The sequence below is a fragment of the Emys orbicularis genome, chromosome 21 (genome assembly GCF_028017835.1).
Source record: "Emys orbicularis isolate rEmyOrb1 chromosome 21, rEmyOrb1.hap1, whole genome shotgun sequence".
Taxonomy (NCBI): Eukaryota; Metazoa; Chordata; order Testudines; family Emydidae; genus Emys; species Emys orbicularis.
The window spans coordinates 15,696,679-15,723,532 of NC_088703.1; the positions used below are offsets into that span (position 1 = coordinate 15,696,679).

At 45.8% G+C, this 26,854-nt stretch overlaps 1 protein-coding gene across 1 annotated transcript in view; it reads left to right on the forward strand.

Moving 5' to 3' along the window:
* The window catches only part of LOC135893047 (butyrophilin subfamily 3 member A2-like), a 308,768-nt gene extending 288,346 nt beyond the window's left edge, over positions 1-20,422 (forward strand). The window contains exons 11-13 of the mRNA XM_065420840.1: positions 14,396-14,422; positions 20,072-20,214; positions 20,330-20,422. Of these exons, the coding sequence (XP_065276912.1) occupies positions 14,396-14,422; positions 20,072-20,214; positions 20,330-20,422 (263 nt within the window). The remainder of the gene's footprint in view (positions 1-14,395; positions 14,423-20,071; positions 20,215-20,329) is intronic.
* The last annotated feature ends 6,432 nt before the right edge of the window (positions 20,423-26,854 follow it).

Consider the following 26,854-nt stretch of genomic DNA (forward strand, 5'->3'; position numbering starts at 1 on the left):
GGCTGTGCAGTGGTGCACACACCCTGGGTATTATGTTAGTAGCAGGGAAAGCTGCTAACACAGAGCTTCCTTCCTCCAACTGCTTCCTTATGATAATTATTTGTCCAACTCCAGCTGATACTGGCAATGAATAACCTGTAAAGATGGATGGGAGGAGTTTGGGTCACTGAAGTTCAGTCCTAGTATTATTATTATTTTTAATGTGTAACATTTTATTGTGTGTTTAAAGCAGTGTCACAAAGGGAAGAGCTGTGCGCTGCTATCATGGAGGCATAGCTGGTCTCCTCGGAGTTAAGGTTGAAGTTAGCATCCCGTTATGAGTCTGATTTTCACACACCACCACCACAGATCTATTCCAGCAGTTATGAAATTTGATAACCACATCACATGACTGTGTAGATCTTGTCCTGAAAATCTGGGGCAAAGAACTCAAGTGATCTCAGAGAGTTTGACTCTCATTCACTTTTCAGAGATTTTCCTAATATTACTTTGGCTGTTCTTATACTAACAAACACCAATTTATTCTTTAGAGTTTTTAGTAAATGATTGTAGGACAGGGTATTACTTACAGAGACATTTATGACTCCTGTGAATTCAGAAGCTGGTTTAACGCTATCAAAATTATATATATAGGTTTCCCTTTGACCCAAGCAGTTAGTCAATATTCTGGGTCTTGTGCATACTTACACTGAGAGGAGAAAGTGATGACAGAGTCAGGTATGTTTGTTGATGCAACCCTAATTATTTACATAACATCTACAAAGTCCTATTTCCCTGAACACAACAGGAACCAAACAACAAGAGACACTTTTCTTTGATCCCAGCTTCAAACCTCTTTCCAGCCAGCACTCTGCCCAAAAGCTCTCTCTCTCTCTCAGCTTTCAGGGTCCTGCTACAAGTTCTCCTCTGTCTGTGTCTGGCTTTCTTGTTGCTTCCTCTGGTTGCTTCTGAGCTGTTTCTGCTGCTTTTCTCACACAGCCTGACCCTAAGGAACCCTGACCACATGCCCCTGCCATGCGCACGCTTTTCTGCGGTCTACTCCTTGGGCGGTGGTTTTCCATTGCTTCCGCTGAAACCAAATAAAGTGACATTTAATGGTTCCCTTATTTAGCTTGAATAGAAGGTGGTTATCACAGCCAACAATTTCAGTAAGGTACTGTGATTGCCCATAGATCAAAGACATGCTTGTTGGGAGCCAGACAATCTCCAACATAACAATAAAATAATAAAAAAAGTGCTTGGAACAATTATAAATATTGTCATTAATAACATTAATCATTAAGATATAAAACTGGACAGGAAACAACTACACTGCCTGCAGCACAGATGAATCCGTATTTCGGATAAGATAAGTTGTGAAAAAGGCTAATGCAGTCCTAGGATGCATCAGGTGAGGTATTTCCAGTAGGGAGAGGGAAGTGTTATTACCATGATACAAGGCACTGGTGAGACCTCATCTGGAATACTGTGTGCAGTTCTGGTCTCCCATGTTTAAGAAAGATGAATTCAGACTGGAACAGGTGCAGAGAAGGGCTACAAGGATGATCTGAGGAATGGAGAACCCACCTTCTGAGAGGAGACTCAAAGAGCTTGGCTTGTTTAGCCTAACCAAACAAAGGCTGAGGGGAGATATGATTGCTCTCTATAAATATATCAGAGGGATAAATACCAAGGAGGAAGAGGAATTATTTATGTGAAGCAAATGTGGACACAATAACAAATAGATATAAACTGGCCATCAACAAGGTTAGGTTTGAAATTAGATGAAAGTTTCTAACCATCAGAGGAGTGAAGTTCTGGAGCAGCCTCCCAAGAGGAGCAATTGGGGTAAAAAAATGAACTGGCTTGATAAGTTTATGGAGGGGATGGTATGATGAGATTGCCTACAATGGCATGTCGCCAATCTACAACTGCTAGCAGCAAATATCCCCAACGGCCAGAGATGGGACACTAGATAGGTCAGGCTCTGACTTACCACAAACAATTTGTTGCCAGGTGTCTGGCTGGTGGGTCTTGCCCACATGCTCAGGGTCTAACTGATCACCATATTCGGGGCCAGGAAGGAATTTTCTCCCAGGTCAGATTGGCAGAGACCATGGGGTGTTTTTGTCTTTCTCTGCAGCATGAGGTATGGGTCACTTTCAGGTTTAAAATAGTGTAAACTGTGGAGTCTCTGTAATGTGACTCCACATTAAAGAGTCTTTAAATCATGATTTGAGGACTTCAGTATCTCAGTGAGAAGTTCGGGGTCTGTTACACGAGGGGGTGGGTGATGTTCTATGGCCTGAAATCTGCAGGAGGTCAGACTAGATGATCATGGTGGTCCCTTCTGACCTTAAAGTCTATGAGTTTCTAATAACAGCCCATCACAGGGAGAACCTGGCACTACCTCGATGTGGTTAGCATGGAGAGAGGGAGAAGTGCTCCTCTGCCCAGCTGGCAGGTGTCATGGCAAAGCCCAGCTGTCTGGGGAGCAGAAAAGGGTCAGACCAAGGCTGGGAGGGGGAAATATGAGCTACCTGCCTCAGAGGGATTGATGTAGGAAGTGGGGCCGTTGGTGTTTCCCAGCCTAGATTCCCATTAGAACTGCTCCTGATGTATGTACAGCAGTGCTGTCAGATGGACATTTTCTGGCTTCATTTCTCTGGCTTCAGGCTGGCTGTCAAGGCTGTTTCCCCACTTTGAACTTTAGGGTACAAACTGTGGGGAAACAGCCTTGACATGGTTGGCAGCACGGTGGGATAAGTTTAAACCCAAAGCCAGTAAGATTCTTTTTTCTCCTTTCTAGCTGCTTGGAAAGCAGAGCTGAAGGTAGATGCATATCTTATCTCTCCTTGCCTGAAGGCAGAGGTGTTAAGTTTTTTTAACAAGGGTCTTTGTTAAGAGAAGGGTTCAATCAGTGAGCAAACACTTGGTGAAAGGAATTTACAAGCTGAATTGTTTTTTTTTCTTTCTACCTCTCGGGGATAGCTAGTTTGAAAGTCTCTGTTACCTTAGCAACCCTGAACTGAGTGCATCACAGTTCAGTGAATTGCAGGGGTGTGTGGCCCAGCACAAGAAAGCAGGAAAATGAGTACCAGTGACACAGCTAACAAACTAGAACTGGCCAGACTAGAAGCAGAAGAAAATGAAAGACAACATCAGAGACTACTTCAAATTAAAAAACTCGAGAAAGAAGCTCTATGGAGCTGAAAGAAAAAGAGATGGAGCTGAAAAAAAGAGAGAAAGAGAAGAGAAAGCCAAAGAAGAGGCCCACAAGAGAGCTATGGAGCTGAAAGAAAAAGAGATGGAGGAGAGAGAAAAAGAGAGAAAGCATGAACTGGAAGTAGCAAGGGCTAGGCTGGATACACCAGCCAATCCTAGCAACCCCTCTCCAGCTACCACTTCCCATCCCAGAAAATTCCCCACCTACAAGGCAGGCGAGGATACTGAGGCCTTCTTAGAAAATTTTGAAAGGGCCAGCCTTGGGTACAGCATCGCTACAGACCAGTACATGGTAGAGCTGAGACCGCAGTTCAGTGGACCCTTAGCAGAGGTGGCGGCTGAAATGCCTAAGGAACACATGAACAGTTATGAGCTTTTTAAAAACAAGGCCAGAATCAGAATGGGGCTAACACCTGAGCATGCCCGTCGGTGGTTCAGAGCCCTAAGGTGGAAACCAGACGTGTCATTTACCCGACATGCCTACCACATTGGGAAAAATTGGGATGCCTGGATATCAGGAGCAAATGTTAAGTCTATAGACGTGTTGCCCTTCCTAATGCAAATGGAGCAGTTTTTAGAGGGTGTTCTTGAGGAAATAGAAAGGTACATCCTAGATGGGAAGCCCAAAACTGTAACCGAGGCGGGGGAGATTGGAGCCAAATGGGTGGAGGTGGCAGAAAAGAAAAAAAACTAGTAGCAGTTGGAGCGAATATCAGAAGGGGCAACCCGAAACCAAACCTTACCACCGGGGACAACCCAAGGCCCCAACCACCTCCCAAGGAAAACCCCAGACGCCTTCTCACCCCACCACGCCAGTCTTCACCAACCAACATCGCCCCGGTGATACCTTAGCAGGGCGATGTTTTAAATGTAATGAACTGGGACATATAAAGTCCCACTGCCCCAAGAACCCCAACCGATTACAGTTCATTACACCACAATCACCCCCAAAGATCCCCCGGCCCAGATGCCTCTCTCATACCCTCGGAGCGAAGGGAAACCTTGAGAGTGGGCGGAAAGAAGGTTATCGCGTGGAGGGATACTGGGGCACAAGTGTTGACTATCCACCAATCCTTAGTGGACCCCAAACTCATCAACCCGGAGGTTCCGGTGACAATTCAACCCTGCATATCACACTCTGTAACCTTGCCTACAGCCAAGTTACATGTCCAGTACAAGGGCTGGTCAGGAATGTGGACTTTTTCAGTCTGTGACAATTATCCCATCCCCATGCTGCTGGGGGAAGACTTGGCTAACCATGTAAAGCTAGCCAAGCAGGTGGGAATAGTCACCCGCAGCCAGGCTAAGCAAGCTTGCACACCCATCCCTGTTCCTGAGCCGTCCACCAGGGCCCCGTCTGTGTTACCAGAGACCCAGACAAAGGTGGTGGAACCGAATCCCCTGCCAACAACTGAAACAGCCGTAGTGGATCCAGTCCCAGAGACCCAGCCAAAGCCAGTCCCAGAACCGGAACTGGCAACACAACCACCTCCAGAACCATTGCCAGCACTGAGTACAGCGTTTGTAAACCCGTCTACAACTCCAACGCCAGAGGGCACCAGCGAGCCTGAACTGGCAGAAGCAGCAGATAACCCTACCCAAGAGGCTCAGCCAGAGCCTGAAATACCACATAGTGCACCAGCGGACGGTGGTTCACAGTCAATGGAAACATCCCCAGCACCTGCATCGCTTCCAGAGGGACCAAGCCCAAGTCCACAGTCCAAGGAGGAACTGATGTCTCCAGCATCAAGGGAATAGTTCCAAGCCGAGCAGGAAGCAGATGACAGCCTTCAGAAAGCTTGGGCGGCGGCACGGAGCACCCCACCGCCTCTCAGCTCTTCTAACCGATCCCGGTTTGTTGTAGAACAAGGACTTTTATACAAGGAGACTCTTTCTGGTGGGCACCAGAAAGACTGGCATCCTCAAAGACAGTTGGTAGTTCCCACTAAGTACCGGGTAAAGCTCTTGAGCTTAGCCCATGATCATCCCAGTGGCCATTCTGGGGTGAACAGAACCAAAGACCGGTTGGGGAAGTCCTTCCACTGGGAGAGAATGGGCAAGGATGTTGCTAATTATGTCCGGTCTTGTGAGGCGTGCCAACGAGTGGGAAAGCCCCAAGACCAGGTTAAAGCCCCTCTCCAGCCACTACCCATAATTGAGGTCCCATTTCAGCGAGTAGCTGTGGATATTCTGGGTCCTTTCCCAAAGAAGACACCCAGAGGAAAGCAGTACATACTGACTTTCATGGATTTTGCTACCCGGTGGCCGGAAGCAGTACCCTTAAGCAACACCAGGGCTAAAAGTGTGTGCCAGGCATTAACAGACATTTTTGCCAGGGTAGGTTGGCCCTCCGACATCCTTACAGATTCGGGAACTAATTTCCTGGCAGGGACCATGGAAAACCTGTGGGAAGCTCATGGGGTGAATCACTTGGTTGCCACCCCTTACCACCATCAAACCAATGGCCTGGTGGAGAGGTTTAATGGAACTTTGGGGACCATGATACGTAAATTCGTAAATGAACACTCCAATGATTGGGACCTAGTGTTGCAGCAGTTGCTTTTTGCCTACAGGGCTGTACCACATCCCAGTTTAGGGTTTTCACCATTTGAACTTGTGTATGGCCGCGAGGTTAAGGGGCCATTACAGTTGGTGAAGCAACAATGGGAGGGGTTTTCGCCTTCTCCAGGAACTAACATTCTAGACTTTGTAAGCAACCTACAAAGCACCCTCCGACACTCTTTAGCCCTTGCTAAAGAAAACCTAAAGGATGCTCAGGAAGAGCAAAAGGCCTGGTATGATAAACATTCCAGAGAACGGTCCTTCAAAGTAGGAGACCAAGTCATGGTCTTAAAGGCGCTCCAGGCCCATAAAATGGAAGCGTCATGGGAAGGACCATTCACAGTCCAGGAGCGCCTAGGAGCTGTTAACTATCTCATAGCCTCTCCCACCTCCAACATAAAGCCTAAGGTATACCATGTTAATTCTCTTAAGCCCTTTTTCCAGAGAATTAAAGGTTTCCCAGTTTACAGCCCAGGAACCAGATGACGCGGAGTGGCCTGAAGGTGTCTACTATGAAGGAAAAAGGAATGGTGGCGTGGAAGAGGTGAACCTCTCCGCGACCCTTGGACGTCTGCAGCGACAGCAGATCAAGGAGCTGTGCACCAGCTTTGCACCAATGTTCTCCGCCACTCCAGGATGGACCGAACGGGCATACCACTCCATTGACAGAGGTAATGCCTATCCAATTAGAACCCCACCCTACCGGGAGTCACCTCATGCCCAAGCTGCTATACAAAGGGAGATCCAGGACATGCTACAGATGGGTATAATCCGCCCCTCTAACAGTTCATGGGCATCTCCAGTGGTTCTAGTTCCCAAACCAGATGGGGAAATATGCTTTTGCGTGGACTACCGTAAGCTAAATGCTGTAACTCGTCCTGACAACTATCCAATGCCACGCACAGATGAGCTATTGGAGAAATTGGGACATGCCCAATTCATCTCTACTTTAGACTTAACCAAGGGGTACTGGCAAGTACCACTAGATGAGCCTGCCAAGGAAAGGTCAGCATTCGTCACCCAGGAAGGGGTGTATGAATTCAATGTACTCCCTTTCGGGCTGCGAAATGCACCCGTCACCTTCCAAAGACTAGAAGATGGTCTCCTAGCGGGATTGGGAGAATCTGCAGTTGCCTATCTCGATGATGTGGCCGTTTTTTCTGATTCATGGGCAGAACACCTGGAGCACTTGGAAAAAGTCTTCGAGCGCATCAGGCAGGCAGGACTAACCGTTAAGGCTAAAAAGTGTTAAATAAGCCAAAACAGAGTAACTTACCTGGGGCACCAGGTGGGTCAAGGAACTATAAATCCCCTACAGGCCAAAGTGGATGCTATCCAAAAGTGGCCGGTTCCAAAGTCAAAGAAACAGGTCCAATCCTTCTTAGGCTTGGCCGGATATTATAGGCGATTTGTACCACACTACAGCCAAATCGCCGTCCCGCTGACAGACCTAACCAGAAAGAAACACCAAATGCAGTTCAGTGGACTGATGAGTGTCAAAAGGCCTTTAACCAGCTTAAGGCGACACTCATGTCTGACCCTGTGCTAAGGGCCCCAGACTTTGACAAACCGTTCCTAGTAACCACAGATGCGTCCGAGCGGGGCGTGGGAGCAGTTTTAATGCAGGAAGGACCGGAGCAAGAATTCCATCCTGTCGTGTTTCTCAGCAAGAAACTGTCTGAGAGGGAAAGCCACTGGTCAATCAGTGAAAAGGAATGCTACGCCATTGTATACGCGCTGGAAAAGCTTCGCCCCTATGTTTGGGGACGGCGTTTCAAACTACAAACAGACCATGCGGCGCTACAGTGGCTTCATACCGCCAAGGGAAATAACAAAAAACTTCTTCGGTGGAGTTTAGCTCTCCAAGATTTTGATTTTGAAATACAACACATTTCAGGAGCTTCTAACAAAGTGGCTGATGCCCTCTCTCGGGAAAGTTTCCCAGAAGCAACTGGTTAAAAATTGTTCTTGGAATGTGGGACATATTGTTAGTTTTTATATAATCAGTAGTATGTCTTAAGGTGCATGTGTCTTATTAACTCTGTTTTCTCCTAGAGCTCCAGGAAGAAATCACAGCCAGTGTGGAACCGGCTGTCCAACACTATCTGTGATTTGGGGGGCGTGTCATAACTATAAAGGGAAGGGTAACAGCTCTCCTGGGTACAGTACTAAAAATCCCTCCTGGCCAGAGACTCCAAAATCCTTTTACCTGTAAAGGGTTAAGAAGCTCAGGTAACCTGGCTGACACCTGACCCAAAGGACCAATAAGGGGACAAGATACTTTCAATTCCTGGGGGGGGGAAGCGTTTGTTTTGTGCTCTTTGTTAGAGGGGGTTCGCTCTTGGGACTAAGAGGGACCAGACATCAATCCCGGTTCTCCAAATCTTTCTGAACAAGTCTCTCCTTTTCAAACTTGTAAGTAAACAGCCAGGCAAGGCGTGTTAGTTTATCTTTGTTTTCTCAACTTGTAAATGTACCTTTTGCTAGAGTGTTTATCTGTGTTTGCTGTGACTTTGAACCTAAGGCTAGAGGGGGGTCCTCTGAGCTCTTTAAGTTTGATTACCCTGTAAAGTTATTTTCCATCCTGATTTTACAGAGATGATTTTTACCTTTTTCTTTAATTAAAAGCCTTCTTTTTAAGAACCTGATTGATTTTCCTGTTTTTTAGATCCAAGGGGTTTGGATCTTGATCCACCAGGAGTTGGTGGGAGAGAGGAAGGGGGAAGGTTAATTTCTCCTTGTTTTAAGATCCAAGGGGTTTGGATCTGTATTTCACCAGGGAATTGGTGAAGAGTTTCTCAAGGCTACCCAGGGAAGGGACTAGCATCGAGAATGGTGGCAGCGGACCAGATCTAAGCTGGTAGTTAAGCTTAGAAGTTTTCATGCAGGCCCCCACATTTTGTACCCTAAAGTTGAAAGTGGGGAAACAGCCTTGACACTGGCTTAGCAGAAAAGTAACATTACTGTGTTATATCTTAAAGCATCCACGGCCCAAGAGAGAAGAGACACCGACATACGCGACCATCGCTCTGCAGCGGGACAGATGTCATTAATACTCCACTTGCTGAAATGCAGGACTCGTCAGTGCGCAGCCGCATCGCAGAACCTCCAAAGGGGCCGTGCAGCAAGGAAGTGGGGGACCTTCTCTGGGGCCACAGCAGGACAATGCACAGCGCCCAAAGTGCTGTAGGACACTGTAATATTCTCAGGGCAAATGCAGCCTGTTTTCCTTCTGGAAAAAAAGTTTCTTCCAAATAAAATTGGGAAAAATACCCAAACTCTGTATTCCTGCCCCCTGATTCTTTATATCAACAGCTCAGCTCCCAAGTCCTCTCAGCTCTGTTTAGAGATTCCATTGCCAACCCAAAGTGTACAAAAATCATGAGGCAGCCACCCCAAAATCCCAAGATTGCCTTAAGAATTTGTGAGATTTTTTTTAATTATGCATTTTGCTTGCATCTATTTGGCTTCTGATGTTTGACCTTTTGGAGATCAGGTTTTCCAGGTGTTCCTCACAACCAGGAGGGCTAGAAACGTACGCATTTCAACAGAACCCAAGATTCTCACGTAATCCCAGCACCTCAGGGGTGGGGCTTTAAGAAAAATGGCAAATATTATGAGTTGTGCTGTGAAATCATGAGAACTGACAACAGCATCAGGGTCAACTTTGAATTTTCAGGTCTGTTTACTGTCATGTAGGTTTCTAGGGATGTGATAGAATATAAATGTCAAGCAAAAAGTATTAGTCACAAGCTATGGCTTTGTGAAACTTTGTTAACCTCCTCCAGAGACTGCAGCCATATGAATGCAAGAGAACATCATGCCAGTATTTAGCTCCCTGGAAAGCAGTCACTGCATGTAGCAATTACAGCACTTTGGTGTCTGGGTTTGAGCTGTTTGGCAGGAATTTTAGACTGATGGCCAGATTTCTAAGTGCCAGCACCCAGCAGCTGATAAGAACTCACATTTGAGAACAGTGATTGTCTGCTGCTGGGTGCTTTGGAAAATCTAACCACTCATTTAGGTGCCTGAGAGCCCAACTCTGGAAAATCTGGCTGTGTTGTGAGCTTTGAAATGAGTGATATTGGCCCTGCTGCTGGTACAATCAGCTCCTGAGTGATGTCGCTGCAGACGCCTTCCGTTTCCCCCTTCCTTCCCCAGGACGGTGATGCTGTCAGTCACTCTGCCCTGCAGCCTGCAGAGCTCTGCTCACTCCCAGCCAGGCCAGGGCCACGCTGACCTCTGTCAGATCTTAGCCCCCATGAATGCCCCAGCCAGGCAGCCCAGCCCAGCCCAGCCCACTCCTTCCTTCTGAGATTAAGGCACCAGCATGGGACTTCTGGGAGACAGGGATTGAATTCCCAGCTCAGCTACATGCATGTAGACTTTTAGTCCCTTACTAAAACTCAGTGGAGATGTTTCGGTTGGGTAGCTCTCAGTACCAAGCGGAAGGGTCGATGTGAAATCAGGACCCTGAGTCTGACAGTCCCCAAGGGCAATGGGGAGAGGCCAATGCTCCAGGTCAGCCTGATTGACAGGACAGGCAGGCTAATGAGGGAGTTAGGGTGCCGTGGGTCCCATCCTCCGTGTGAGCTGGAGCTAACTGGGCCAGAGTGGGGCAGAGCTAAGGAGAGAGCAAGGAGCCATGGGCAGCGGGTCACCCAAGGGCTTGGGGAGGGTAGCCCCCCAGCCGGCCCACCCCTTCTGCCTGGGGCCCCGCCACTCCCCCCTTGCCCCGACAGAGCCCAGAGGGCCCCCCCCCCCACTGCATCAGTCCCAGGCTGCCCGAGCTTCAGCCCCCAGCCCGAGCCCCGGAGCGGCAGGCAGGCAGGCAGCTGGGCACTGCCCCCAGTACTGTGGGTGGGAGCATGGCCCCCAGCCCTGAAGCGCCTTGTGGGCAGGCGGTGTGAGCACCAGATCCAGCCGCCCGGCGTCTCTGGCTGCAGGCCGGCCCGCAGTAGCCCTAGCCCGATGCAAGGGCGCCGGAGCCCTCCCAAAAGTGGAGGGGGGCCGGGGACCCTCGCCTGAGGTGGAGCTTGTTTCATGCATCAGTACTTTGAGGAGAGGACTAATTTTTATTGGCTGTAAAAATGAAATGTGTTTTAAGGAGCAACTTGCAGTTAGATCGCGTGGAGTCACTTTGGATCATTGGTCTGTGAGGTGTTTGACGACAGGGGTCACATGGGAAAAAGTCATGGGTGAAAAATGGACATGAATGTTCCAGTTGCAGATGGAGCAAAGAGAGGTGTGTAGGGAGTGAAAAGAAACTAAACTGGAGAGATCAGACAGGAGCTGAAAATTAGGACAAGGATCTCAGCATTGTCGCGGAATGCAAGAGAAATTCAGTGAAAGAATATGGAGAGAAGGGTGGACTTAGAACAGCAGATACATTAGAGATCTTATTAAGCAGCATTTTGGATGGATGGAAAGATGAGGGAGTCCAGTGAGAGTCTAGGAGGTTGCAGAGATGGATGTTGTAGTAGTCAAGCTGAGAGCTGGATTTTGATGGTGTCAGTGGAGTAGAAATAGCCAATTTAATTGTGGTGGTACACTGGGCAGAATCTGACACCACCATCTACCAATGTGGGAGAAAGATAAAGAGAAGGAAAGCTGTATGGTGGGGGACAGACTACATATGGAGGTGATGTGGTTAACAAAGAAGGGATGAACAGAGCAGGGATTTTGAGAAAAGTTGAGTTGATTTTGCATAATATTAAGTTTGAATGGCTGGTGCCCAAACTCCAAAAAGTGATGTCTGAAAGGCAGTCAGAGGTGTGTGACTGAATGGAAGGGAGAGATAAGGGGTAGGGAAATTAATCCAGTAGTCTTTGGCTAGCAGACGTTGTGTGTCCAAATGATGTCCCACAGTGAGAGAGCAACAGGGGAAGGTCAAAACTGAGCCCTGAAGGATGCCAATGGAGATCTCTGTTCAGTCTCTAATAGGGGGGTGATGATTATGAAGTCCATAGGTAGGCAGGTATGTATGATCGACTTCTCTATTGTGCTGACACATTTACTAATAATATCTGTTCAGTGATTTAAAATAAAACAGAAATGTTAGTCATTCAAAGAAAAAATATGCTACCGTTCATTTTTAGAAAGCAGCTTTTTCTCATTTATAGCTGAGCTGTGTCTGTCTACACTGAGCATTTTATTTACCTGATTAATTTGTCCTTGTCTCTGAATCTAAAATAATAAGCAAATCAAAAATAAAAACGAATGCAGATTACTGGGGTAATGATTGGCTTTTGTTTAGGGAGTTCATAGATTCATACAGTCCAAGGCCAGAAGGGACCTTTTTGATTATGTAGGTTTCAGAGTAGTAGCCGTGTTAGTCTGTATCCGCAAAAAGAACAGGAGTACTTGTGGCACCTTAGAGACTAACAAATTTATTAGAGCATAAGCTTTCGTGGGCTACAACCCACTTCTTCGGATGCATATAGAGTGGAACATATATTGAGGAGATTATATATACACACACATAGAGAGAGCATGAATGGATGGGAGGTGTCTTACCAACTCTGACTGGCCAATTAAGTAAGAGAAAATAAAAATAAAAACTTTTGAAGTGATAATCAAGATAGTTAAGTACAGACAGTTGATTATGTAGTTTGACTTCTTGAACAACACAGGCCTTAGAACTTCCCCAAAATAATGTCTGGGTTCCAAGTTATGAAATGGGTTGTAGTAGTTTACTCCAGGGTTAAACCTGCACCCAGTCCTTGTAAAATAGATATGAAAATAGCTTCTAAAATAATAACACAGGGGATTTAAAAACAAAGATTGTAAGGTCTCCATAAAAAATTATCTGTCTTCAATTTGCTGTATTTAATCTTGGAACTGTAAACTCACATAACAACTTGATTGAGACTGTTAACCAGACAGTTCTTCTGGAGGAGCACATACACATGCACCAGGCTAATGATTAACTATAAGAGTTTTTTGCATTTTCACCTAGGGTGCTCAGCACCAGTTTTTTCCAAAATAAATCGTATTTAAATATCAGTGTAGAATCTCAGGCAGAACATATTTGGTACGTGTTATGGCATTTATCAAATAAATATTATACTTTACAGGTATATTTCTAATTTGTTTTCAAATCATTTGGTTTCAAATCAAATTATTCATATTGTGTGGGCCAAATTCTGCTCTCCATAACACTGGTGTAAATCCAGTGTAAATTCACTGATTTAATACATGAGCACAATACAACGATTTTCACTATTTTTGAATTTTTGGATAGTTCACTGTGTGTTTATGTAGAACTGAGGGCAGGCCTTGTTATAGAGCTGGTTAGAAAATATTTCTAATTTCCAATGAATTTTGTTGAAAAATTCCAGGGAAAAGTTTGTATGAATACTGTAAATTTTCCACAGAAAGTAAAAGAAAAAAAAAATATTGTTTAGTCAAAAACCCATTTTTCTGAAGAATAGTCAGTAAAAAATGTTTTACACAATCAACCTGTGTGGCCCTTGTTGGAAAATGCACCATTCCCAGGCTTTCAGAAACAGCTCACATACAAACTTGGACATCAGAATAAATTTCATTGACCGAGGAGTATGTCTAGGACCAAGGGTATATCTCTGCCAGCAGTGCCAGAGGATATTTTAAGTCAGTCTGGACAGTCTGTCTACACATCTGGGGAAGAGAAGCAGGATTTTTCCAAAGTGTTGCTATGGAAATTACCATGGGTCTGATCCTGAGACGTGACTTCATCTCCTCGCTCTGTTGACAAACATTTTTGTTCTTTCTCCACAACATCTCAAAAGTCCACCGCTCCCTGCCTAACCCTATCAGTAAAAAGCTTCTCCAAACTTTCATCAGCTCCCGCTTCAGCATCTCCCACAACCTCCTCCTCTCCGACCTCACCAACTTACACCTCACATCCCTCCTTTCTTTTAAACCACAAGAGGTGAAATAAGGCTCCTCTCCTGCCTTGTGTCTTACTGTCTCACTTGTCAGTCACTTTCTTGTATCCCTCCATTGACATCTTCTTACTCTGCACATCAGAATTAAGTTTTTCATCAAGGCTCTGCACAGTGCAACTACATGTCCGCCTTCACCTCTCACTATTTCTCCTCTTGATCTCCCCTGACACTGACCCTACCACTTTTGGTTTATCTTTCTGCCCGTCTCATCTTTATGCCTGCCTCCATACCCCCCCCATATTGCTAGCACTCCCTCTTGTTCTTCAGCGTGTAGTCAAAGAATATTTTTCTCTTATTATTATTTTGTCCCCAATCCAGAAAAGCACTTAAACACAGGCATCGATTTAAGCATGTTCTCCCTTTTACATCAATGGGCCTGTTAACATCCTCAGAGTTGTGCATGTGCTTATGTACTTTCCTGGACTGAGCTCTTTAATTGTACACTGTTCTTGACAGGGACCACATCTTCCTAAGCATTTGCACAGCACTGAGCTCTTAGTTAGTGCTTAATACATTTACTGCTGTGGAAAACAGGTAAATGCAATAGAATTTAAGGTACAGATGGATTGGAAGGGATAAAATATGTTTATATCACACTTATCTGTAAATACATCCAGTTAATGCACGAGGAATCAGTTTCATTTCAACTATTAATCTTCTGAAAGAAAATATTATCCTGGAAGGATTCTTTCCCTTTGGAGATTTCAGAAGAGCTCGGAGCTATGCTGGTAAACTGAAGTGGATTCATTCAATCTATTTTCTATAAATTTTAGAGATTTTTTTTTCAGAAGATTAATATGTGAAATGAAAATCATTCTTTGTGCAGTTACTGGATGTATTTAGAAATAAGTGTGGATATGAATATATTTTATATCTTTCAATCCATCTGTACATTCAATTCTATTCTATTTACCTGTTTTGTGTAACAAGACTTATTCCTTAAGCATTAACTATGGAATCAATGTTATCAAACTCTTAGGAAGACATGGTTCCTATTGAGAACAGTTTACAGTTGAAGACCCCAGACCAGCAAAATATTTAAGCACATGCATAACTCTAAGCGTGTGAATAGGCCCATTGAAGTAAATGGCAATACTCACTCCAAATTTATAAAAAACATAAAAATGGCCAGACTGGGTCAGAGGAATGGTCCATCTATCTCAATATCCTGTCTTCTGACAGTGGCCAATGCCAGATGCTTCAGAGAGAATGAACAGAACAGGTCAATTATCAAGTGATCCATCCCATGACATCCAGTCCCAGCTTCTGTCAGTCAGAGGCTTTGGGACATCCAGAGCATGGGGTTCCATCCCCGATAATCTTGGCTAATAGCCACTGATGAACCTATCCTCTCTTCTTTTTTGAGCCCTGTTACACTTTTAGCCTTCACAACATCCCTTGGCAACGAGTTCCACAGGATGACTGTGTGTTGTATGAAGAAGTACTTCCTTTTGTTCTATTTAAACCTTCTGCCTATTAATTTCATTGGGTCACCCCTGGTTCGTGTGTTATGTGAAGGGGTAAATAACACTTCCTTATTCACTATCGCCACACCATTAATGATTTTATAGACCTCTATCATATCCCCCCTTAGACGCCTCTTTTCCAAGCTGAAAAGTCCCAGTCCTTTAAATCTTTCCTCTTATGGAAGCTGTTCCATCCCCCATTAATGTTTGTTGCCCTTCTCTGACTTTTTCCCATCCTAATGTACCTTTTTTGAGATGGGATGACCAGAACTGCACACAATATTTAAGGTGTGGGCATACCATGGATTTAAATAGTGGCCTTATAATATTTTCTATCTTACTATCTGTCCCTTTCCTAATGGTTCCATTCTGTTCAATTATTTTGACTGTCGCTGCACATTGAATTGCTGGTTTCAGAGAACTTTCCACAATGACTCCAAGATCTCTTTCTTGAGTGGTAACAGCTAATTTAGACCCCGTCATTATGTATGTATAGTTATGTTTTTTAATGTTCAATATTTTTCAATTAACATTGAATTTCATCTGCCTGTGTCTAAGTGATTTCCTTGTCTTGGGCCTAGATAGATAGAGAAAACAATATTCAGCCACAGTCTACTGTGGATGAGTCCTTGCTGGCTTAGGCTCCAACTCCAGGGTTGCTCCATTACCCAAGCCCCCACTGAAAAGAAATTGGGGGTGCTCAACACCCACCAGCCCCATTGTTTTCACGGGCCCCATGGCTGGCCATCAATCAGCTGTTTGGTGGGCCTTTGGGCTGGTCACAGATCAGCTGTTTGGTGGGCCGCAGGGCTGGTGGTGGATCAGCTGTTTGGCAGGCTCTGGGGATGGCTGCGGATCAGCGGTTCAGTGGCCCCCAGGCCTGGCCCTGGATCAGTCAGTGGCTGGCGGGAGGAGCTCAGGGGAGGGAGGGACCAAGAGGAGTGAGCAGTGCGTGGGCAGGGTGGGCTCAGGGGAGTGGACGGGGCAGGGGTGGGAAGAGGCAGAGTGAGGGTGGAGTCTTGGAGCAGAGCAGGGGTGGAGCAACCATAAGGAAAAACAAAATTCAGCCCCTGTGCTTGCTGATGATTATGTCAGATAATATAACAGTTTGTTTGTGTGAGCATATGGTTTTTTTTTGCAGATTGGCACATACCAGCATTTTGCTGAAGGAGTTTTACATAAGAAGAAATTTGCAAGAAAACACATCTTGTCTTCATTCCTCCTGAAGAGACAAGGGAGCTTCAGGAATATGGGGAAGCATGAAAGAAGCCATAAAGAGAAGAGAGGGAGAAGGGTAAACAGGGAGTGTTGGGGTGGGAGTCACCGTGGAGTAAGGGGGGTGGAATAGTGGGACATGAAGGCAGGATGTATTTGAACTGTGCAGGCCATGAAGATGTGGATGAAAAGCATGATCCTGTGGTGCAGGGTGAGAGGAAGACAATGGAGGGATTAAAGAAGGTGACTGAGAGGTAGGGCCTTATGACTCAGGGCAGTTGAGGAATGGACAATGTGGGAATTTTAAAAATATATTTCTGAATACTACTTGTGCCTCAGTTTCCCACATATTTTGAATTGCTACCTGGGGGCGGGGAGAGGAGTGTGATGGGTTGGATCACAGAAACCCCCTTGGGAGCTGCCACCTGATGTGCCAAGACTACTTCTACCCCTGCCTTCCCTGCCAGCTCAGGACTCCAGCACCCTGTCTTGCTGAGCCAGACACTCCCGTCTGCTCCAACACAGACCCAGGGTCTGAATTACCTGCCCCAAAACCTGCAGGTTTACCTGAAAACAGCTCACAGATGTGTGCTTGTCTTTAACACTCAGATGCCCAACTTCCAATGGGGTCTAAACCCAAATAAATCCGTTTTACCCTGTATAAAGCTTATGCAGGGTAAACTCATAAATTGTTCGCCCTCTATAACACTGATAGAGAGATATGCACAGTTGTTTGCTCCCCCAGGTATTAATACATACTCTGAGTTAATTAGTAAGTAAAAAGTGATTTTATTAAATACAGAAAGTAGGATTTAAGTGGTTCCAAGTAGTAACAGACAGAACAAAGTAAGTCACCAAGCAAAATAAAATAAAATGCGCAAATCTATGTCTAATCAAACTAAACACAGATAAGTTCCTCACTAGTTCCAGAATGCTCCCTTTTACAGACTAATCTCCTTTTAGCCTGGGTCCAGCAATCACTCACACCCCCTGTAGTTACTGTCCTTTGTTTTAGTTTCCTTCAAGTATCTTGGGGGGTGGAGAGGCTCCTTCTTTAGCCAGCTGAAGACAAAATGGAGGGATCTCCCAGGGGTTTAAATAGACTTTCTCTTATGGGTGGAGACGCCCTCCTCACCCTGTGTAGAATCCAGTCACAAAATGGAGATTTGGAATCACATGGACAAGTCACATGCCCATGCATGACTCAGGACTTGCAGGTAGCAACCATTACCCACATGCTACCTTGAACGTCCTCAGGTAGACTTCTTATGTGGACTGGAGTCTTCGAAGCTCTTTTGTCTGTTAAGTGCTTCCTGATTGAGGACTTAATTTGCACATTCCTTTCCCAAGAAGTGACCAAATGTTCTAACTAAGGCTACTTAGAAATCAAGCAATTATACAGCCAATGTTCATAACCTTGAACACACAAATGGTGCCTGCATGCAACTAGGATGAACATAACCAGTAGATCATAACCTTTACATAGATATGTTACATGGCATATGTAGCAAAACCCTATTCCAGCTATATCATACAGATATTTATAAGCACCCCCCCCCCCCAAAGCCTTATGGGGAAGACTGTAACAAGGAGTATGTTTGTTTTCCGGCAGATGAAATAACTGTGTCTGAGTGGAATGAATAGAGTTGTTAAGAAATTGGTTGAACCTGACCCAGATCAGCAGGGGTCCAGAGAAACAATGCAACCTCCAATGACTCCTCAGTTGACACTCAACAGAAACTCCAGCTGGGGGCGGGGGGAGCTGTGAACTCACTGTGGCCCTGCTTGGAGAACAAAGGACTGAGCCATGACCAGGAAAGGACAAAGAGTTGGTGGCTGGGGGCTCTCTAGTGGGACTTACTATGGAAAACACAGAGAGAGAGAGAGAGATGGGGACTGAAAATGGAGTTCCTTACAGCTTGGCTGGTGAACTGTGGCTTGACCAGAATGGACGATGCTTTAATTATTATTTCTGTGTGCTAACCTATGCACTTCCAATGCTGTGTTGCAGCTGACTAATAAATCCTGAACTGTTTTGAAAAGGCAGCTTGGGTGTCACTGAAAATACTTGCTAAGTTGCATGGGTTCTCTACCAGGAATCTATCATAGTCGGACATGTTGGGCACAGCTCATGGTGTGAAGCAGGAGGGCTGGAAGCCAGAGGCTCAGTTTGGGAGGCATTGAGGCCGTGTGGCCTACCCTGAAGTGAAGAGTGGGACCCCTAAGAGCTCTGTCATGCAGAAAAGGTCCCTTCAAGACACTGTTTAGAACCTGGGTGATGGCACTGATCCTGTGGATCCATGACAAGGAAAACGCCTTTAGCGGCTCTAATTTAAATGAAAGTTTGGATGCGAGGTGCAAGCAGGTGAGGTGAGAGAGGAGGAGGTTGTGGGAAATGTGGAAGCATGAGATGACCAAGGACTGGAGAAGCATTTTAGTCATAGGGATAGGAAGGGACAGGTGAATTTCTGAGTTGTTGTGGAATAAGAACAGACAAGCTTTGTCAACAGAAAGAGATGAACATAACACCAAGGTTGTGAGTCAGGGCACAGGTGTTAATACCAGGAATGGAGAAAGGAAGAAGAATGACAGACTCAGGAGGAACGCTGAGGAGGTCAGTATTAGTGATATGGAGTTTAAGTTAGCAGCAGGACAGACGGGTCCTGAGAGGAGATTCTCCAGAGCTCTCCAGGCACAGCAGGGGACCGGGCCGCACCATCGTAAGTGACTGGGTTGTTGCCACTCCCCGTCATGGTGGGAGCTCTGGCATGGACTGTGACTCCAAAAGATCAGGCCTGAGGTAAATCTCTTATTTAAAGAGAAATAAAGCAATTCTGGAATAGAGCTTCCACTCCAGCTTTAACTCATCCACTGAGCCCAGTTTTTAAAGAACTTGTGATGTGTAACATAACCCAAGAATCTCACATCCCTCTGGGCAGTTGTGATGGCCTTAGGATGGGGCAGAGCACTGTGTGATTTTCCCTTCAGTACATTTGTGTGTGTTTGTGTTATACAGAACATAGCGTTTGGTACTGGCAAGATGCTGAACACACTGACCCAATCCAATGAAGCAGTTGCTGTCAGTTCAGCTATTCATGTTCTTCAGAGCTCTGCAGGGCCAGAGAGCTCAGCAATTCCCAGGATTGGACCCATAGTAGTTTTCAAAATGACTTTTCCATTGCAACACTTAGGAAGAATACTGCTTCTCTTCACCAGAGAGTCTCTGTGGTGGAAGCAGCTGAGTAGCACGTCCAGGAGCCTACAGCAAGACAGGACAGTCCTGGGCGAAGCGCAGCCCATGGTTCCACATTACTCCTTATTGCTGCTCACAAAGGAGCAGCTTGTATCTCACCTCCAGAAATTGCTTCCTCCAGACGCCAAGCCAGCAGCTGTCCCTCCCTTAGAGCAAAGACACAGCAGCAGGAACCTTAGCCAGAGCCCCTGCTGCCTCATTCCGGTACTGGACTGTAAGATCGGGAAGAGCTTCCCATGGCCTCTCCCCGCCCCAGGGCTGGACTTTGCCTCCAGAGTGTGTAAATTACGGTCATAGCGCTACTGCTTATGTTAATGTTTACATGAATTTATCATTTCAAAATTCAGTTCTCTCCTGGTTTATTCCCTGTCTCTTCTCCTTACACTGAGTGGCACTGATTAACTCCTTACTAAACAAAGGACTATTCCGGTTTCTCTTCCAAGTTCCCATCACTCTGGATCCGGGTTGCAAACACCCAGAACTCAAAGTGTCTGAGGATGGGAAAAGAGTCTGGTATGAACCTGCATCTCTTGAGCAGGTGGTGGGGAGGAAGGGGCTTGTTGCTGGCAGTATAGGTGCCGACTCTGTGGGTGCTCTGGGGCTCAAGCAACAATGGAAAAAAATAGTGAGTGCTCAGCACCCACCAGCCACAGCTGTTATGAGGTGCGGCTGATCAGCTCTTTGGCGATGCCCCCAAACAGCTAATCAGGGGTGCCACAAAACAGCTGAACAATGGTGGCACCAAACAGCTGTTTGGCAGCTTGCGGCAGGGCGTGGAAGAGAGCAGAGAGTAGTAAACGGCGGGGGGGGGGTTTCGGGGAGGGGGTGGAATGGGGGCGGGAAGAGACAGAGTGAGGGCAGGACCTTGGGGAATGGGTAGAACAAGAGTGAGGCCTCAGGGCAGAGCAGGGGTGAAGTACCCCTGGGGAAAAATGAAAGTCAGTGCCTATGGCTCGGAGAGAATACTGGGAGGTTGATTCGGAGGGGACAAACTGGACTGGGACCTGGGGGTGCTGAGTCAGGCTGTGAGGGAGAAAGTGAAAAGCGAGAAGGCAGAAAAACTCCCTGAGGAGGGATATTGGTCTCAGAAGAGATCCCAGGGAGAGATTTTTTTTTCAAACATAGAAAACACTAAGATTTAAATGAAGTTTTCATCATGTGCAGTGATTGGTGTGTTTCTGGACTGGGAAGAGGGAAGAATCTCATTTTATGATGCAGGGGCATGTTCCCCATTGTAACTATCTATGTAGAGTTTACGGAGAAATTCTTATATTGCCCATTCCTCAGTCCCAGCAACAGCACAAGAGATCAGAATCTGCTGGCAACCCACCCCATCACAGTCCCTATCCCTTTGAAACCTCTGAGAAAGGAAATACTAGATCTATTTTTTTTTTGGGGGGGGAGAAATAAAACTCACTTCAGAGGGTTGCGGTTGCTAAAGTTAGTTATGTGACCATGCTGATTCGGGCCATCTATAGAAGAGCCTTCTGGTGGAAAGGTGGGTGAGTTGTGCCTCTGTGCCTTAGGGAGCAGCCTGCCTTCTTTCTCTCTCTCTCTCTCTCTCTCTCTCTGCGTTTTGGTTACTATTGTTTGGGCTCTGAGCTAAGCAATAAAGTAGTGTTGAGGTGTAACCTTCCTGAAAAAAAAATGTTTTTCATCTAACTTCTCTGTGTGTATGCCATGAACATAACACTGCCTAAAAAGAAAGAGAAAGTAGAAATTATTTTAGTTGCTAATTCTTAAGAGTTAAACAGGAATGGTCATGTGCTCATGAAGACAAGTGAGTTTCTAATAAAACCCCTGTCTCCCAACAATATGTGTCTTGTGTCTTAGCTCTAGTGTGTGGCAGCTAAACTGATAACGTACAGTGAGCATTTGGTTTTTCATTATATTGAATTGAAGCTTTAAGATCATGGATGTCCCAGGTTGTTCTCTGCTGTCTGCTTTCTCTTTAACATGTATCTGGCTAGACCTCAAGGAATGATTCTTTTCTGTTACCATTTTGATATACTTTTTATGACATTGCTCACTACCTCTGTAAAACTTGAACCTGCACCTGTGTGTAATTCTCTGATGGGAAACATTTACTCGCTTTGGTTCTACTGGCTAAGCGGCAGTTCTGCAGAAAAGGACCTGGGAATTACAGTGGACGAGAAGCTTGATATGAGTCAGCAATGTGCCCTCATTACTGAGAAGGCTAACAGCATATTGGGCTATATTAGTAGGAGCATTGCCAGCAGATCGAGGGAAGTGATTATTCCCCAGTATTCGACACTGGTGAGGCCACACCTGGAGTACTGCATCCAGTTTTGGTCCCCCCACTACAGAAAGGATGTGGACAAATTGGAGAGAGTCCAGCGGAGGGCAACAAAAATGATTAGGGGGCTGGGGCACATGATTTAGGAGGAGAGGTTGAGGGAACTGGGGTTATTTAGTCTGCAGAAGAGAAGAGTGAGAGGGGATTTGATTGCAGCCTTCGGCTACCTGAAGGGGGATTCCATAAAGGATGGAGCTCGGCTGTTCCGAGTGGTGACAGATGACAGAACAAGGAGCAATGGTCTAAAGTTGCAGTGGGGGAGGTCTAGGTTGGATATTAGGAAACACTATTTCACTAGTTAATACCACTTGAAATAATTCCAGACGGATTATTAAAATTTTTTCCAGTTTTAAAGTACATACCTGTAGATTCCTTTATACTGGCCTTTCAATGATAGTAAACGCCTACATGCCTTCTGTCAATCCAAACAAACTCTTCAGATTTTGGGTTATAATTCCTCTAATGGACAGATGTGGGGTGCAACTCCATATGAAAATATTATGGGATGCACTTTATGTGGCACAGATCCTTGAGGAAGCAATTATGCAGAGTAATTCCCTAACAGAGGCTTGTTCTGGGGAAAATTCTCTTCAAAGGGTCAGATTGAGTAGTGCAGTTTCTAGTAAAAGGAAAAATTATGGGGTCCTATCTTCCATAATGGGGTAGTTTTGGAAGGAGGTTATGGGCAGATTTCCAACTAGGTCTCTCACCATGGTTTATCCTAGGCAGCTTGCATCTGAATTATATAGACCATGAGACCAGGGGGATGAGGTGGATGAGGCTTTCTTCCGACAACTAGCAGAAGTTACTAGATTGCAGGCCCTGGTTCTCATGGGAGACTTTAATCACCCTGATATGTGCTGGGAGAGCAATACAGCGGTGCACAGACAATCCAGGAAGTTTTTGGAAAGTGTAGGGGACAATTTCCTGGTGCAAGTGCTGGAGGAACCAACTAGGGGCAGAGCTCTTCTAGACCTGCTGCTCACAAACCGGGAAGAATTAGTAGGGGAAGCAAAAGTGGATGGGAACCTGGGAGGCAGTGACCATGGGATGGTCCAGTTCAGGATCCTGACATAAGGAAGAAAGGAGAGCAGCAGAATACAGACCCTGGACTTCAGAAAAGCAGACTTTGACTCCCTCAGGAAACTGATGGGCAGGATCCCCTGGGAGAATAACATGTGGGGGCAAGGAGTCCAGGAGAGCTGGCGGTATTTTAAAGTATCCTTATTGAGATTGCAGAGAAAAAACATCCCGATGCGTAGAAAAAATAGTAAATATGGCAGGCGACCAGCTTGGCTAAACAGTGAAATCCTTGCTGATCTTAAACGCAAAAAAGAAGCTTAAAAGAAGTGGAAGATTGGAAAAATGACCAGGGAGGAGTATAAAAATATTGCTCAGGCATGCAGGAGGGAAATCAGGAAGGCCAAATCACACTTGGAGTTGCAGCTAGCAAGAGATGTTAAGAGTAACAAGAAGGGTTTCTTCAGATATGTTAGCAACAAGAAGAAAGTCAAGGAAAGTGTGGGCCCCTTACTGAATGAGGGAGGCAACCTAGTGACAGAGGATGTGGAAAAAGCTAATGTACTCAATGCTTTTTTTGCCTCTGTCTTCATGAACAAGGTCAGCTCCCAGACTGCTGCACTGGGCAGCACAATATGGGGAGGAGGTGACCAGCCCTCTGTGGAGAAAGAAGTGGTGCGGGACTATTTAGAAAAACTGGACGAGCACAAGTCCATGGGTCCGGATGCGCTGCATCCGAGGGTGCTAAAGGAGTTGGCGGATGAGATTGCAGAGCCATTGGCCATTATCTTTGAAAACTCATGGCAATTGGGGGAGGTCCCGGATGACTGGAAAAAGGCTAATGTAGTGCCCATCTTTAAAAAAAGGAAGAAGCAGGATGTGGGGAACTACAGGCCAGTCAGTCTCACCTCAGTCCCTGGAAAAATCATGAAGCAGGTCCTCAAGGAATCAATTCTGAAGCACTTAGAGGAGAGGAAAGTGATCAGGAACAGTCAGCATGGATTCACCAAGGACAAATCATGCCTGACTAACCTAATTGCCTTCTATAAGAAGATAACTGGGTCTGTGGATGAGGGGAAAGCAGTGGATGTGTTATTCCTCGACTTTAGCAAAGCTTTTGATACGGTCTCCCACAGTATTCTTGACAGCAAGTTTAAGAAGTATGGGCTGGATGAATGGACTATAAGGTGGATAGAAAGCTGGCTAGATCATCAGGCTCAATGGGTAGTGATCAATGGCTCCATGTCTAGTTGGCACCCGGTTTCAAGAGGAGTGCCCCAAGGGTCGATCCTGGGGCCAGTTTTGTTCAATATCTTCATTAATGATCTGGAGGATGGCGTGGACTGCATTCTCAGCAAGTTTGCAGATGACTCTAAACTGGGAGGAGTGGTAGATATGCTGGAGGGTAGGGATAGGACGAATTAGAGGATTGAGCCAAAAGAAACCTGATGAGGTTCAACAAAGACAAGTGCAGAGTCCTGCGTTTAAGACGGAAGAATCCTATGCACTGCTACAGACTAGGGACCGAATGGCTAGGTAGCAGTTGTGCAGAAAAGGACCTAGGGGTTACAGTGGACAAGAAGTTGGATATGAGTCAACAGTGTGCCCTTGTTGCCAAGAAGGCTAACGGCATTTTGGGCTGTATAAGTAGGGGCATTGCCAGCAGATCGAGGGACGTGATCATTCCCCTCTGTTCGACATTGGTGAGGCCTCATCTGGAGTACTGTGTCCATTTTTGGGCACCACACAACAAGAAGTGAGCATTTGGTTTTTCATTATATTGAATTGAAGCTTTAAGATCATGGATATCCCAGGTTGTTCTCTGCTGTCTGCTTTCTCTTTAACATGTATCTGGCTAGACGTCAAGGAATGATTCTTTTCTGTTACCATTTTGATATACTTTTTATGACATTGCTCACTACCTCTGTAAAACTTGAACCTGCACCTGTGTGTAATTCTCTGATGGGAAACATTTACTCGCTTTGGTTCTACTGGCTAAGCGGCAGTTCTGCAGAAAAGGACCTGGGAATTACAGTGGACGAGAAGCTGGATATGAGTCAGCAATGTGCCCTCATTACTGAGAAGGCTAACAGCATATTGGGCTATATTAGTAGGAGCATTGCCAGCAGATCGAGGGAAGTGATTATTCCCCAGTATTCGACACTGGTGAGGCCACTCCTGGAGTACTGCATCCAGTTTTGGTCCCCCCACTACAGAAAGGATGTGGACAAATTGGAAAGAGTCCAGTGGAGGGCAACAAAAATGATTAGGGGGCTGGGGCACATGACTTATGAGGAGAGGCTGAGGGAACTGAGATTGTTTAGTCTGCAGAAGAGAAGAATGAGGGGGGATTTGATAGCTGCTTTCAACTACCTGAAAAGGGGTTCCAAAGAGGATGGATCTAGACTGTTCTCAGTGGTAGCAGAGGACAGAACAAGGAGTAATGGTCTCAAGTTGCAGTGGAGAGGTTTAGGTTGAATATTAGGAATAACGTTTTCACTAGGAGGGTGGTGAAGCACTGGAATGGTTACCTAGGGAGGTGGTAGAAGCTCCTTCCTTAGAGGTTTTTAAGGTCAGGCTTGACAAAGCCCTGTCTGGGATGATTTAGTTGGGAATTGGTCCTGCTTTGAGCAGGGGGTTGGACTAGATGACCTCCTAAGGCCCCTTCCAAACCTGATATTCTATGATTCTATGAATTTTCAACAAATGACAAATACCACTTATTGGCCAGATGTTAAAAAAAACAAAACAAAACAAAACAACAACAACAACAAAACCCACCTCCTCCAAAACCCAATGCTGTGATAATATTTTGAGAGTTGGCAACTCTGTGATAGGCCAGACACTGGTGGCACTGGGGCTTGGGGCTGACACCTCAGGGAGGGGATGATGCCTGACATGGATGGCTGAGGGGGATTCCTGAGGAGGAATCGCCTCACATTTGGGGGATTATTCCCTTGCAGGGGCAGGGGCCAGGTCCCTTTTTTACTCCATCCGATCTTTTCCCAGCTTCCCCCAGTGCGATCAGATATAGCTATCCACAGTGAGCTCTTGTGTCTCCCTGTAATCTTGTGTTGCTCTGGCAACCAGGCCCATAGAGGTGGGAACAGGAGCCAGGTGTCTCCGGACTCCCCGGGAGATTGGGGCTGGCTGGGGAGGGAATGCACCAAAGAGAAATGGAGCCAAATTTCTACATTGTAGAGCCAGCCTGACCTCTTGTATAGCACAGGTCATAGAACTTCCCAAAAATAATTCCTAGAGCAGAGCTTTTAGAAAAACAGTCAATCTTGATTTGAAAATGGTCAGTGATGGAGGATCCACTATGAACCTTGGTAAATTGTTACAAAGGATAATTATCTTTACTGTTAAAAATTTACTCCCGTCTCTCTAGTCTAAATTTGTACAGCTTCAATTTCCAGCAACTGGATCATGTTATGCCTTCTTCTGCTAGACTGAAAAGCCCATTATTAAAAAAATTGTTCCTTGTGTAGGTAACTATAGATTATAATCAAGTCACACCTTAACCTTCTCTTTGCTAATATAAATGGATTGAGCAGCTTGAGTGTATCACAATAGGGCAGGATTTCTATTTCATCATTCTTGTGGCTCTTCTCTGAACCCTCTCCAATGTATCAACATCCTTCTTGAATTGCAGACACCAGAACTGGGTACAGTATTCGAGCAGTGGTAGCACCACTGTCATATGAGTGGCAGTTTTGACAGTCCAGGGTGGAATTTCTGCTCAGAACCAGAGACAGACCATCCCCATTGTAGCAAATGTCCCAGATTCACCTGATATGGAAGAACCAGGATCAAGTCCTGGCTCTACCTGGGACTTGAACTCAGCTCTCCGATGTGAGTGTCCTAACTACCAGGCGATTGAGTATTC